Source organism: Chionomys nivalis, chromosome 10, assembly GCF_950005125.1.
Source record: "Chionomys nivalis chromosome 10, mChiNiv1.1, whole genome shotgun sequence".
Lineage (NCBI taxonomy): Eukaryota > Metazoa > Chordata > Mammalia > Rodentia > Cricetidae > Chionomys > Chionomys nivalis.
The window spans coordinates 18,664,621-18,678,648 of record NC_080095.1 but is presented as its reverse complement, the minus strand read 5'-3'; the positions used below and the strand labels follow the sequence as shown (position 1 = coordinate 18,678,648).

At 48.1% G+C, this 14,028-nt stretch overlaps 1 protein-coding gene across 1 annotated transcript in view; it reads left to right on the top strand.

The window, feature by feature from the left end:
• Positions 1–14,028, top strand: part of Wdr25 (WD repeat domain 25) — a 136,742-nt gene that overhangs the window by 89,727 nt on the left and 32,987 nt on the right. The window contains exon 4 of the mRNA XM_057782854.1: positions 2,616–2,746. Coding sequence (XP_057638837.1) covers positions 2,616–2,746 — 131 coding nt within the window. The remainder of the gene's footprint in view (positions 1–2,615; positions 2,747–14,028) is intronic.

Genomic DNA, 14,028 nt, shown 5'->3' with positions numbered 1-14,028 from the left:
TAGTATGCTCACGGTTCTGAGTTCAGTTCCTAGCACCAAATGAAAAGAACCCAACAAAAACAAAACAGCTGGTGTCTGCACCCTGACCATTTTCTATCCATTTTAAAACCCTTTAAATGAACATTTCATCTGACTTTGAACCAAGTTGTTGAAAACATAGGAATATAGTGATAGCACCGTCTGGTTAGGTGTAGGGTTGTTATTTGCCAGGGAAAATGGGCTCTCAGTCTTTTGTGGTCCCTGGAGGCTGTGGCTAACACCCTGCATCCTGGCGCATCTCTGTGAGGAGTCTCTGTCAGCCTCACTGAGTTCGCTGGGTAAACAGAAGCTACAGGTGGATGGGTTTCAAGCCCTGGGTCACAGGTCGCCATCTGGGTTTAGATAAGAGAAAGCATGTTTGGTTCTGTTGCTGCCACTAAAAGTGCCATAGCTCTAACTCTGGAGCTCACATGGCTTTCATGATTTCTAGGAAGTCGTGATGCCCTTGGGCTGGCAGGACGGCTCAGCAGGTAAAGGCATCTGCCACCAAGCCTGTAGAACTATGTTTAATACCCTGAACTCACATGGTTGAAGGAGAGACCCAACCCCTTCAGGTTGTCCACTGACCTCTGCATACCACAGCACGTGCCTGCATACCGTAGCACGTAGTCAAATATTAAAAACATAGGTTGCTTGATACTCTTAAAATATGGCATATTAAGATATGTTTTAAATTGGCTATTTTTATTTTTGTCTCACTGTGTAAGAGATCCTAATTTTGGTGTTTAAAAAGTGTGATCATGCCACTGGAGAGGTGGCTCAGTGGTTTGATCACTTCTTTCTCTCAGAGGAGCAGCACCTATGTCAGGCAGCTGCCTTTAACTGCAGCTCCAGGGAACCCGATTCCCTCTTCTGGCCTATGCTGCCACCTGCACTCACATGGCATATACTCTAAACAAATACACACACACACAAACAATACAAAAAGGTCTTTAAAAACCGTGTCTATGCTATACTGGCACACAGGTGCATTTTGTCACTCGTAAACAAATCACTGCCTGGCAGGGATGTCTGTTTAGGTCTGTCCTGAATGGGTGTAGGCAGACAGGCCTGGAGACAGTGGCTCCGGCCATTGGATCTGTGCTGTCCCTCTGTGACTCTCCTAAGCTGTGATTGATGAGTGTCATTTCCTTACCGGATGAACTGGAGCTGGTCGAGTTCTTCCTCAGTGTATTGGGTCAGCAGACAGAGGCAGCCACCAGGGAGTGCTTTCTGCCTGGAATGAACAAACACAGTCTTCTAAGGCTTAGAAGGGGACCCATTCGTCTTGACATCTCATCACTGTCTTTGCCGCCAGCTGTGTGCATGCAGGTGCTGGCATATGTACATGTGTGTGGAAGCCGGTGGTCAGCTTTGGGTCCCCTTCCCTGGGAGCCTTACCTTCTCACTGGGACCTAGGGCTTGCTGATGAGGTGAGGCTGTCCAGCTAGCAAGCCATGGGGATCTGGTTGGTATTGGGGTTGTAAGTATGCACCACCAGGCCCAGCTTTTTAATGTGGGTTTTGGGGTCACAGTCAGCTCCCTATGCTTCTGTGGCATGCATTTTACAGACAGCCACCTTCCCAGCTCCTTGGCTGTCAGCCTCTGTGTTCCACTCTGCCACTGCGCTGGTTCAGTGGAGGAGTCCTCGTAGCCAAAGTCAGTCAAGAGTTCCCTATCTGACTGAGGAAGTCAGCCTCCTCTGCTATTGGAAGGTGTCAGGTGCTGTCTCTGGTATATGAGCCTGGCCCCTAGTAATGTGTCAGGAGCCAAACCCAGGTGCTTCCCTGTGTGGTGTCTCTTAAAGCTGGTCTGATTTCTTGGTGCAGATTTGGACAAATTAAGTGTGACAGATAAGAATCCCATCCATGCTGTGGGATGCACAAGTCACACTGAGCAGTGGAGGGAGTGCTGGCTTTACCCGGCTCTGAATGATGGACACTTCTGATGTTTATATTGCTCACCTCTAGGAAACCATAGCGACAGCTGTTTCCACACCATATGTACCTGTATGTGTCAGATACTTACCACAGTGCACACAGGGACTCCATACCCATTTATGATGATGTGAAAAGTGGCAGGGCTGTCTCGAGTCCTGTAGAGCTAGTGAGACCCCAGTGAGCCACACCTGATGTCCATTCTGTAGCTGTACTGCTGTGTGGGTCACTGTCATTTGTGGCCCAGCATGTCAGGTCACCTGCACCTGCTGTACTCTGTAACAAACCCATCTTCATTTTTATCAGGATTGGAAGATGTATCCTGAAATAAATTCCAACCAACTCTGCTTTTAGATTTTAGATAAACAATCTCCTGTATTGCCCATGCAGCGTGAGAAATTTTCCGAGCCTCCCTGAGCCCATTTTCAGCTGTCCTGTGGTTCCATGAGATGACACCCATGACTCTCGAGTCCTGGGATCAGCTGCCTGGCCGGGGAGGGGATTGACAGGGAGTGGAAACGAGCTGCCTGCCACCTTGCTCTGTTTCCAGAATGTCCACACTGGGCCACAGAGGCCCTGGTGAGCTGTGTGAACATCTCCACTTTGAAATACGTGTGATCTGAGTATTTTCTCACTCTTTCTTGTCTGTCTATGTTGCAGGGACCCAAGTATTTAGTGGTCGGAGTGACTTCAGAATCACCACCTTGAAATTTCATCCAAAAGATCACAACGTCTTTTTATGTGGCGGCTTCAGCTCTGAAATCAAAGCTTGGGACATGAGGACTGGCAAGGTGACACCTTTTTTCTGAGGCTGGCCTTTCATGTGTGGGGAATGTGTGTGTGTGTGTGTGTGGCTGTGCATGCGTCTGTGTGTGTAGGACAGAGATCCACCTTGGGTGTTTCAGGAGCTGTCACCTGTGTTTTGAGATGCTGGGACCTGGGCGTTTCTGATCGGGTAGACTGGCTAACCAGAGTGCTCCAGGGCTGCCCTGCTCCCCAGTGCCGGGAGCGCTGTCTCACACCGCTGCACCTGACCTTCTGCGTGACTCTGGAAACTGAATTAAGGGACTCAACGCTTACAAGACAAGCACTTTACTGACTAAGCCATCTGCTTAGTGCCTGCTGGGCCATCCTTTCTATGGGAGAACTGTCCTTCATAATTCGAATAAGTAGGGACAGAGCTGCACCTGTCTATTTGAGGCAGAATAGTTTTGGCTTCATATTTAATGAGGTCTGAGCATCATTTTTAGAGGTTTTAGAGGATAGTTTGGATATTAAAACATCACAGGTACAAGCTTATGCAGGGTATCACTGTGAAGATTTGTTGAGTACCTACTGTGTGTGGGAAGTAAGTCAGCCTGCAGTTCTCCAGCAGATAGACAACTCCAGTGCAGAGAACGTCCTGCAGTGTGTACATGTGCATGGACGGAGAAGCACAATGCTTGCCAGCTTGTCTTGAGGGGCCTTCCTGGAGGAGGTGTTGTCCTCAGGGGCCTTAAAAGCTGGGGGTCTTCCACTCCTACCCTGCTGCAGCCTGAAGCTCCAGTTGTCCTTGTCTCTTAACACATGATGACTCAAAGTTGGGTCCCGAACACCAGCCCCGTCTCTGCTCTTCCCATTGAACCCCCATTGTAATCGCCAGCAAACCATGTTCCTCCCTTCATAGCATCAGCCCTTCTGCCCATGTCCACTGCTTTGTGGCTGGCTGCAGCACCACTGTCTTGAGTTAGGAGGGCTTGGGGTTCCTGTTTGCTTACCCTTGCTGCTGGCCTTATAGCAGCCGAGTGATCTAAATCAGATGGTTCCATCCTGGGGCAGCATCTCCAGGTTCCTGTCTTAATTGCAGCGAAAGCCCATGATCCACAAGGCTTAAATGATCTCCCCAAAGCCCCTGATTATGAGCCCCGCCCTTCCACGCTCTGCCTTTCCCAGAACCTGCCGCACATTTTCTGCCCGTGTACGGATGCTCCTCCAGTTTTCTATGTAGAGCATGTTCCCAGAGGGAACATCACTCAAATGCCACTTTCCCTGCCTGCCACCCTCCTCGAGTGCACTGGTCCCCTCTACTCCTTTATTCCTCTGCATGGTTTTTACCATCACTTGGCACAGCTTGGATTTTTCATGTTCTTGTATTTGCCTGTCTCTCTCCCGTCAAATGTGAGTTTTTGTGGGGCAGAGATTCTGTGGTTTGCTGGAATGCCTGGCTCAGGCAGGCACTTGGCAAGCCACGACTGACTGAGTAAGTTAAGGAAGATGGCCATGTGAACTGTGCATATATGGGAGGTAGGAGTGTGAGCTCTAAGAGAGGTATATAGACTTGACTGGCGAGGGCACTGGGCAGCAGGATGGGCTTGGAAGAGACCGTCAGTGCTGTGTCTTGGCCAGGGACAGAGGAGGGTTGTCCAGTCAGAACTATTGCTGTGGCCCTGTGGAGGTTGGTGGGCTGGGCTGAGGAAGGGCTCTGTGTTGGTAGCAATGGCTGTGGAGTAGGTGGAGTGGCAGAGGTGTGTGAGAGGCTTGTCAGGACTGTGACTGAGGGACTCAGTGACTCCAGGTTGTTCTCAGTTTATCCTAGGAAGATAGAGGCATAGCCTGTGCCATTCCTACACCCTGTTCCACCTGTGTGAAAGCTCATAGGGAAGAAAGAGGTACAGGGCAGCAGGAGGTGTCCTCTTCCATTTCATCATGAAGAGAACCAGTGTCATAGGGTCTGCAGCACTAGGGGGACCTACCCGAAGGCATCCATGTCACCCAGGGATACCCCATCCTGGTGACACTGGATGTGGAGTTGATGTGGGACAGTGCAGCAAAGCCTCCAAAGCCCAGAGTCTCTATCCATATCCACACTGTGTACCAGACTAGCTTCCCAGGAAAGTGGTACCCTGCAGGCTATGGAAGGTCTGTGGGCTTCTGCACAGAACCTACAAACAGAGATCCTTGCTTCAGAGTACTTTGTGGGTCTCTTCCTTGAGACACTTCTTAAATGGCAACATAGATCCATACACTTTCAAAATACTACTTTTCTATTGTAAAAGAAATGTTTTACAAAAATAAGAGGAATATTACCCATCAACTAGTGGGCACAGTGGAATTTTTGAAAACATTATAGCACCTCCCTTTTTTAGGACACAGATATATAATAAATAGAAGGAAACATTTGAGCATGGTATGCAAATCAAAAATTTGTAGTCAGGTGATGGTTAGCACACACCTTTAATCCTAGCACTTGGGAAACAGAGGCAGACGGATCTCCTAGTTTGAGGCCATCTTGGTCTACAGAGCGAGTTCCAGGATAGCCAGGGCTACACAGAGAAACCCTGTGTTGAACAGCCCACAAAAGAAACCTTGTAAGCAGACCCTTGGTGTGGGACCACTGTATGGCCCAGCTCTCCTGTAAAGGTGCGTTCTGTGTTTTTGGCCTCAAAGACCAAACGCATAAGAAATTACTCACTCTGGATGCCATCTGATTAAAGAGTTTGTTGCAAATACCAGCTTTTCTCCTGGGGCAAACGCCAGCTGACGAGTTCTGGGGAGAAGCAATCAGAAGCAGATGTTGCTGTTGCTGCTATCGGCACGTTTGTGAGTCTCTCCCAAGCTAATAACGTGGGTGAAGGGATCTGTGCAGTGTTTGTTTTTACTTCCTCTTCGCCAACAGTCCTCCCACATAGGGTCACAGAGCATGGGGTGCAGTGGCTCTGTTTGCATCAGCTGGGCTCTGGGGACAGCACACTTCCCTGCTTTGACACTGCTGGTGCTGGTCAGCGAATGGAGCCTGCAGGGGCTCTGTCCCTGGTGCTGAAGTCTGCAGAGAGCAATGTGGCCCTTTTCTCTCCTTTTGTTTTAGAGGTAGTCTTGGCTCATCTGGAACTCCTGTGTAGACCAGGCTGAACTCAGACTCACAGAGATCTGACTGCCTCTGCTTCTACATGCAGCAGTGGCTTTTCTCACCATCCTGTCGGGGCTGCAGTAGGCAAGTGGGTAGAAGCAGGAGGGACACAGACCTTGGCTCACAGTCAAACTAAGCTTTCTTGTGTCACCACCCAGGAAAGGAGTGCTTATGGGATAGCAGTGTGCAGTCTTATGACTGGCAGTTCAGGGGGAGAGGCCAGAGAGCCCACCAGGTGCAGAGACATGGTGATGCTTGGCTGTTTTCTTTCCACTGCTCCCAGTACCTTCTGGTCTATTTTAAAATATAGAGCTGTAGAGCCAGTTTAGTCTCCCCTCTCCCCTCGCCTACTGTCAACTCTTGTAAGGGTTTTGCTTGAGATCTAGTTCCCATGATAGCTTTAGGCTTCGTGTGTCTTCCTCACTTGCTCCCGTCTTAGTTTCTCTGCCCAGCACAGCATCTGATAGGCACCTGGTAGACTTCTATGTAGAAGGAATCAGAAAAAGGGTTTCTTCAACTCTCCTTTTAGTTATTTTTTTATAAATAAAGTTTTATTTGAACACAGCCACATGAATTCATTTATGTCCGCTCTGTGGCTATTTTCATACCACAGTAGCGGAGCCTGCAGAGCCCCAGATCTGACACTGAGCACAGAGGGACCTGGATCTGATAACTGTTTGGGACTAATCTTTGTGAGCTGCTGATGAAGTGGGACCCGTCATACCTGGCCCCTTTCCATGCATTTTCACAGATACCGTGTGCTCAGAGAATTTTTTTTTCCTTGATGGTTCTCCAGCCAGTGGTGTTTGGGTCATTTTCCTCGTTTCCTCTCAGTGGACTTAGGTTGAGTGTGTCATGCAGTCCACCGCAGAGGTATCTTTGTTCCAGGAGCTCTTCCACATCAGGGATGAGACTCTTAAGCTCAGGTGCAAGAACTCTAATTCTGGGTCAACATAAGCCGACATTTTGCAGGCAAGGAGCAGGCTTCTGCCATCAAGACCAAGGGTCCCAAGCCCATCACTGTGGGACCACTTCAGGCCAGCAGCCTCACCCGAAGACTTCAGGCACAAGCTCTGATGAATAGTCGAAGTGTAACTTTTAAGCCAATAGATTTTTTTCTGAATCTTGAAACTCAGCAAAATGTCAAACGTTGGGATTCTGGCTCCATCCAGCCCAGCCTAGTTCATTATGGGAAATGGGCTGCTTGGCTCTCTTCCTCCTTTCTTGGCTGCTGTCTTTGCCATGGCCTGATGACTGGAGTCCCATCTCATCACGACACAGTGCCAGGCTTCACTTCCAGCATCTGCAGGATGTACTCAGCCACATTAAGCTGGCCGGATGCTGTTGGGCCACATTCTGTAACTACTTCCAGCATCTTCTCTGGGAGGGCTGTTGTCTGGTATGCAGGGTGTCCTTAGTCTGGCTTCCATGGTGCTGTGGGTGCCCCTCTCTCCAGAACCAGGGCCTTGAGCTGCAGGAGACTGAGGTTCAAATACTCCCTTTGCTACTCACTTACCTGAGTGATCCAAGGCAAAATAGGCAAACCCGCTGTGGTGCACAGTCCCCCATCAGTGTGGCAGAAGGAAATAGGGAGGATGTCCGCAGAGCAGGGTTCTCATGTTGGCCACATGGAGGAGAACTCCAGCCCTCATTAGGTATAGATTTTGCCTCCATAGTCCCCTATGGCGGAGCAAGTTCTGCATGTTAGCAGACTCCAGGGGTTGCAGAAGGAGCTGAGAGTGAAAACCTTTGGGAAGCCAATCTGGAACCTCTGAACTCAGTGGTACTCAGCTTCCCTCATGTGAACAATCTGAGCCTTTGACTCAGCTGTGATCCTTTTCCATGACTGTGGCAGCTTCTGGTCTCCTTGGGCACCTATGGCTTCTTCATCCCCAGGTGCCTCTCAGTGGCTGCCCGGTCACATCTGTTTCTTCTAATGAACCTGAACCAGAGCAGCACCGGGACCATGGGGACTGACCAGTGGTTGCTCTGGGTTCTGTGTAAGAGAGGCCTCTGTGACAATGGATGTGAAAGCATTTGCAGTTCAGAATGATGGCTGCAGGGAGTTCCCAGGAGATCCTGTGTGAGGTAAGGTACTGTGTGAGCTGGGCTCTGTGGTTTTTGGCCAAGGCTGGCCTCTCCAGCCCCTAGGTTCTGGTGGAATAACAACTATAACATAAGTAAAATAACAACAGGAACACTAGCCTCCTGGTTTCTAGTCTGCTGATACCCTGGCTCTCAGCCTTGCATGGTGTGGGAGCCATGGATCTGCCAGAACACCGAGACATAAGACCCACCAGCACTGTGCCTCATGACAGTCACCTCCAAGTTCATTGTGCTTCAAGTCAAAGTTAAGTCCTCAAAGTGGCTCCTCCCTCTTATATCAGTTTGTTAAGGAAGCCCCACAGAACCTGAGATGCTGGATCCCGTGCCTAGGAATTGTCTTTTCGCAAGGCCGGATGATGGGACTCCAGCCTCAGCAAGTCACTGCCTGAAGAAGGCAGGCCTAGACTGGGAACTGGAGCAAGCCTCGGAGAATCTAGGACGAGAGTCTCCCGGAAGTAGGGAGGCTGGACTCTGGCCCAGTTCCTCCCTGTGTGGCGGGTAGACACCGGGCAGGCAGGGGGTTAAGAGCATTTGGTTGCCTCCTGCTCTACCCCTGAGAAGGACAGCTGTGTTGCCTTGAGACTCGCTGTGTTTCTGCTGCAGGCCCCCGCTGCTCCTCTAAACCCCCTACTTCCACCCTCTCCGGGACTCTCCCGATAATATCAGCTCTGACAGGCTAGCTCACTTTTGCTCAGCACACCCTGGTGTTGCTTTGACACGGATCATCAATATTTTATGCTTGTTCTACATCCTTCTTTCCTTCCTTAAGTGTTTAAAGGGACATTTTGACTTCTTGAATTGGCTTCTTGACCCCCTTCTGGAGTCACGTGCTAGGTTCCCTGTGGCATGTGTCCTAATGTGAGGTGACAGCAGGGTCCTGGCTGGCCCTTGGCCTTGTGGACTCCCAGCCTGGCTTTTTGTCATCACAGCTATTTGCATTTAAGCTGGAGTGTCACAGGAGGAGGGAGCCTCCTCTGAGGCAGGAATTGGGCCTCTTTGCTGCTGTGTCCTAGCGTCTACCATTGTGCTGAGCACATAGTAGGCTCTGGGAGAGAAAACATTACAAGAGAGACTAATAGCGCTAATCAAGACTGATGCAAAGATCCTAAGCAATTAACCAGCCCATTGGCATGCAAGCAGAGGCACAATCCACTGATCTCATTGTCGGCCCTTGCTGTGGGCGGCTTTCCCTAGGTGGTCTGAGCTGAGAAGATCTGTCCTTACCCGCCTGGTCCAATGGGTGGACGCATCTGGGAGCTGCCTGCCTTCCTGTCCCATCTGGGTGGCCCTGCATTAGGGTGTTTGAAAACTCCTGGTGACCACTCCTGAGGCTTTAGTGTGGGTGCCAGGCCAGTGCCCCAAGTGGGATTGTCAGGGTTTCATGTGCCGTCATCTCCCCGATGGCAGCTGTTGGAGACCCAGCTTCGCCCACGCTGTGCTCCATGTCATCAGTTTTGGTGACACTGTAGGCAGGTTGCTTATTTGCCCTAATGAGGTTTTGATTACTTTCCATCCGTCTCTTTCATCTGTTTCATATTAAAACGCCTTTCTATCTGGACTCTTTGTCCTCTCTGCAGTTCTAAGCTTTGCTGCAAACTTTTCAATGCACACGAGACTAGGAGACCCCCAGAGCTGGGGATGTGGGACAGGGAGACATGCGGCAGGACTCAGGGTTGTGGTGCTTTTCCCAGGACTCTATTTCTGCCTCTCTCAGGTGGAGGTGGGTGAGGCTCCGGGCCACCCCCAAACCTCTGTTATCAGACTGTGGGTGCTGCCATCTTCCCTATTTTATAGCTCTTTCTGTCCTAGTAGGCCTGGGAGGGAGAGCTGGCATTATCTCCAGTGTACCCTAACCCCCTGCGAGGGTAAGCCCACTACCTACAGTCTAGAGAGGAAGCTGATCCCGATAGGGTCAGCTCTCAAGGCAGGGGCAGGCAGCCATGGAGGGTGGACCTGAAGCTAGGTGTTATTTTCTCTTTCTCCAGTGCAGGAAGAGGAAACCTGTTATTTGTGAATGGCACAGAAGCTTTCTGAGCCGATACCAGATACCAGGTGTCCTCCCAGGGCATGATGTAACACAGCCCAGGTGGACCAAGCATTCCTTCAAGGGATTCAGTCTCCAGAGCAAAGCCCACTGCGGAAGACAGGCGTCTGTGTCTTAGGATGTTTGGTTCATTTGTCAGCTCCACTGGTTGCCTTCACAAATGGCTGTGGTCCCCAACCCTAGGCAGAAGAGGGCAGTTGGTTTGTTCCTAAAGTGCAGAACCTCCGAGATTGGCCCTCTAACTTTTTCTCCTGGGTCTGTTTCCTTGGGCGAGTTGCTGATGAGCTGGGAGCCTAGAGGCCAGTAGCCTAGGGCTGTCCTTAGCACCCACCCTCTAGGAAACTTGAGTATGAAGAGCTGAGACTGGAGGCCTGCTCTGCAGACATGTGATGGTTCTGTAATAAATGCAGTGTATATAGACTTCCGATTCGTGGTGTTCTCTACCAAACACGTTGCCACTGAGGAAAGCTCTCACCCTGAGGTGCTTAAAATTATTTTAATTTGTATGTCGATTCTTTTTCTTTACCTGACTTCCTTTCCATGGCTAGCAGTGTCCATAACTCACCAACTTGATGTCCAAGTTATTTTTATTTTGTCTGAATTTACTTTAAATATCTGATAATCTTTTGGTGACAGCTTTTATTCAGATGCCGTGCAGCTGACTTGTTTGTAGTGTCAGTACAGCAGTTTTTGGTATGTTTCCAGCACACGGAAGCCAACATCTCAGTCAGTTGTGAACATTTACATCATTTGTAAAGGAGCCCTGTGCCTGTAGCAGCCTGGCCTCTGTCCCTAGGCCCTGCAACAACAGACCTATTCCCATCTCTAGCTGTCAGTTATGAGTCTTGTTGAGCTTACTGGTGTCCTTATTGATTTTCTCCCTGCTAGACATTTTTATTTTTCATTTTTAAAGAGACAGGATCTTCCTCTGTAGCCCAGGCTGGGCTTGAACTTATAGCAATCCTCCTTCCCCTACTTTCAGTGTGCTGGGGTTGTAACAGTGCTCCTCTTCATGGGTCTGTCCTTTTCTTTTTCTTTCTTTTTTTTTTTGATTTTTTTAAATTTTTAATTAATTTATTTGTTTATTTATTAAAGATTTCTGCCTCCTCCCCGCCACCACCTCCCATTTCCTCCCCTTCCCCCAACCAAGTCCCCCTCCCTTGTCAGCCCGAAGAGCAATCAGGGTTCCCTGCCCTGTGGGAAGTCCAAGGACCACCCACCTCCATCCCGGTCTAGTAAGGTGAGCATCCAAACTGCCTAGGCTCCCACAAAGCCAGTACGTGCAGTAGGATCAAAAACCCATTGCCATTGTTCTTGACTTCTCCGTAGTCCTCATTGTCCGCTATGTTCAGCAAGTCCGGTTTTATCCCATGCATTTTCAGACCCAGGCCAGCTGGCCTTGGTGAATTCCCGATAGAACATCCCCATTGTCTCAGTGTGTGGGTGCACCCCTCGCGGTCCTGAGTTCCTTGCTGCTCCTGATTTGGACCTTGAGATTTCAGTCCAGTGCTCCAATGTGGGTCTCTGTCTCTGTCTCCTTTCATCGCCTGATGAAGTTTAATATTCAGGAGGATGCCTATATGTTTTTCTTTGGGTTCACCTTCTTATTTAGCTTCTCTAGGATCACGAATTATAGGCTCAATGTCTTTTATTTATGGCTAGAAACCAAATATGAGTGAGTACATCCCATGTTCCTCTTTTTGGGTCTGGCTTACCTCACTCAGGATAGTGTTTTCTATTTCCGTCCATTTGCATGCAAAATTCAAGAAGTCATTGCTTTTTACTGCTGAGTAGTACTCTAATATGTATATATTCCATAGTTTCTTCATCCATTCTTCCATTGAAGGGCATCTATGTTGTTTCCAGGTTCTGGCTATTACAAACAATGCTGCTGTGAACATAGTTGAGCATATACTTTTGTTGTATAATAGGGCATCTCTTGGGTATATTCCCAAGAGTGGTATTGCTGGGTCCAGAGGTAGGTTGATCCCGAATTTCCTGAGAAACCGCCACACTTCTTTCCAAAGTGGTTGCACAAGACAACTTTAAGATACCATCTTACACCTGTCAGAATGGCTAAAATAAAAAACACCAATGATAGCCTTTGCTGGAGAGGTTGTGGAGAAAGGGGTACACTCATCCATTGCTGGTGGATCTGTCCTTTTCTGAAGGCAGAGTTGGCAGCCCCAACTGTGATGTGGCTTCATTTGTCTCACGGTACAAGCCTGCCAGGCTTTCCTCATGCATTTTGATAGCTTGTTACTGGCTGCTTATACTGTAAGGCTCGGAGAACTGGCCCCTCCAGGTTCCTAATAACTTAGCTTTCCCTGCTCATATGTTATCCTAGGGTTTCTGTCCTCTTGTGATATTGTGAGGTAATCTTGCTTTTTGTATGCAGCGTGGCCTCTGCTGCTTGCGTTCACTCTGTAGCTACTCTTGAATTCCTGATACTCCTGCCTCTGTGTTGTCAGTTGTGGGATTACAGGCCCAGGCCACCAAACCTGCCCCCTTCTCTGGTTGTAGTTGAGCATTTGTACAGTTGTGGTCTTTGCTGCTTTCTTAGCACACTGGTGTTACTTTTCTAACTTTCTGAGGGTTGCTATGGAATTTGCTACATTAAAGCTAATTCACATCTACTTCCCATTGATATTGTAGGATTCCAAAGACATGGTGAGCAGTTTAGTGTTTTAATTTTGTTTTTAAATATTTGTGTGTGTGAACAGGTGGACACAGAGGAAGATGTAAGGTGCCCCCTCTGTCACTTTCCACTTTGTCCCAAGAGAGGGTTTTACATTGAACTGGAGTTAAGCCAGCAGCCCTCGCCATCTTTCTGTCCCTCTACTCCCAGCCCAGTTCTGGGGTTATAATAGGTATGCAACCACACTGGAAGGTTTTTTCATGGGGGTTGGGGATTTGAACTCAGGTCTTCAAGCTTGCTCAGCAAGTACTGTTAACCTACTCTTGAGCCATCTCAGAATATGCTGAGTGCTTTTTAAGAGGCCTTCTTCAACTTTTCCATTTGCAACCCCTTTTGCTCAAGTTTTTATGCAATTCCAGGTATGTAGTTATATAAAATCCATCTATAATTCAAGCACTTACTGGTACTAAGTCATAGGAAATTTATTTTAACAGTTCTTTGATATGCACATGATTTATGTACATACCATTATTAAAGATGAACACAAATTCGTATACTAATGAGACAGGTAGGTGCACTTGTGTGTTTTTACACAAAGCATTAAGTGTTGACAGATCATTTGATACTGAAGGACATGAGCATCTTCATCATTTTTCATAGTTGAAGAATATTTGGATTTTATAATTGTTAATGCTGAGAACTCTGCTTTGCATAAACATGAATTATGAAACTACAGAAGTATGTTTGGGATCACTTCAGAAATTATTAGAAATTCTGCCCTAAACTCAAGCCAAAACCCATTTAATGGTTTTGTGTGTGTGTGTGTGTGTGCGTGTGTGTTTATTTGCATGCTTATACATGTGTCTGTGCATGTGTGTGTGTGGAAACCAGAGGACAGTTGTAGGTATCATTCCCCAAGTGTCATTCACCTTTTCTCTTTTCTTCTCTCTCTGTCTTTTTCTGTCTCTCTCTCTCTCTCAACAAGGTTTTTTTCTTTTTTCTTTTTATTGACCTAGAACTTGCCAATAGGCTAGCTCTGTCTGACCAACAAGCCCCAGGGGTCTGCCTGCCTGCGATGGGATTACAGATATACACCATCATACTTGACTCTTTAAAATGTAGGTCCTGGGAATGGAACGCAGGTTCTTATGTTTGCTGAGGCAAGCACTTTCCCAATAGGCTATCTAGTGTCTCACTTAATGATTTAAATTTTTTTTTTTTTAATGGAACTCAAGTTAGCAATTCTGGCAGTGGTTAACTTTTAAGTCAGACATTCTAATACTATCCCACGTTGTGCAGCTTTAATACTGATATGCTGAAGAGTGACCACAGGTAGATAGTCAAAGCTTTTGTTTTTTGTTAATTTAACCATTGCATTTATATAAGTGTAGAAACATCT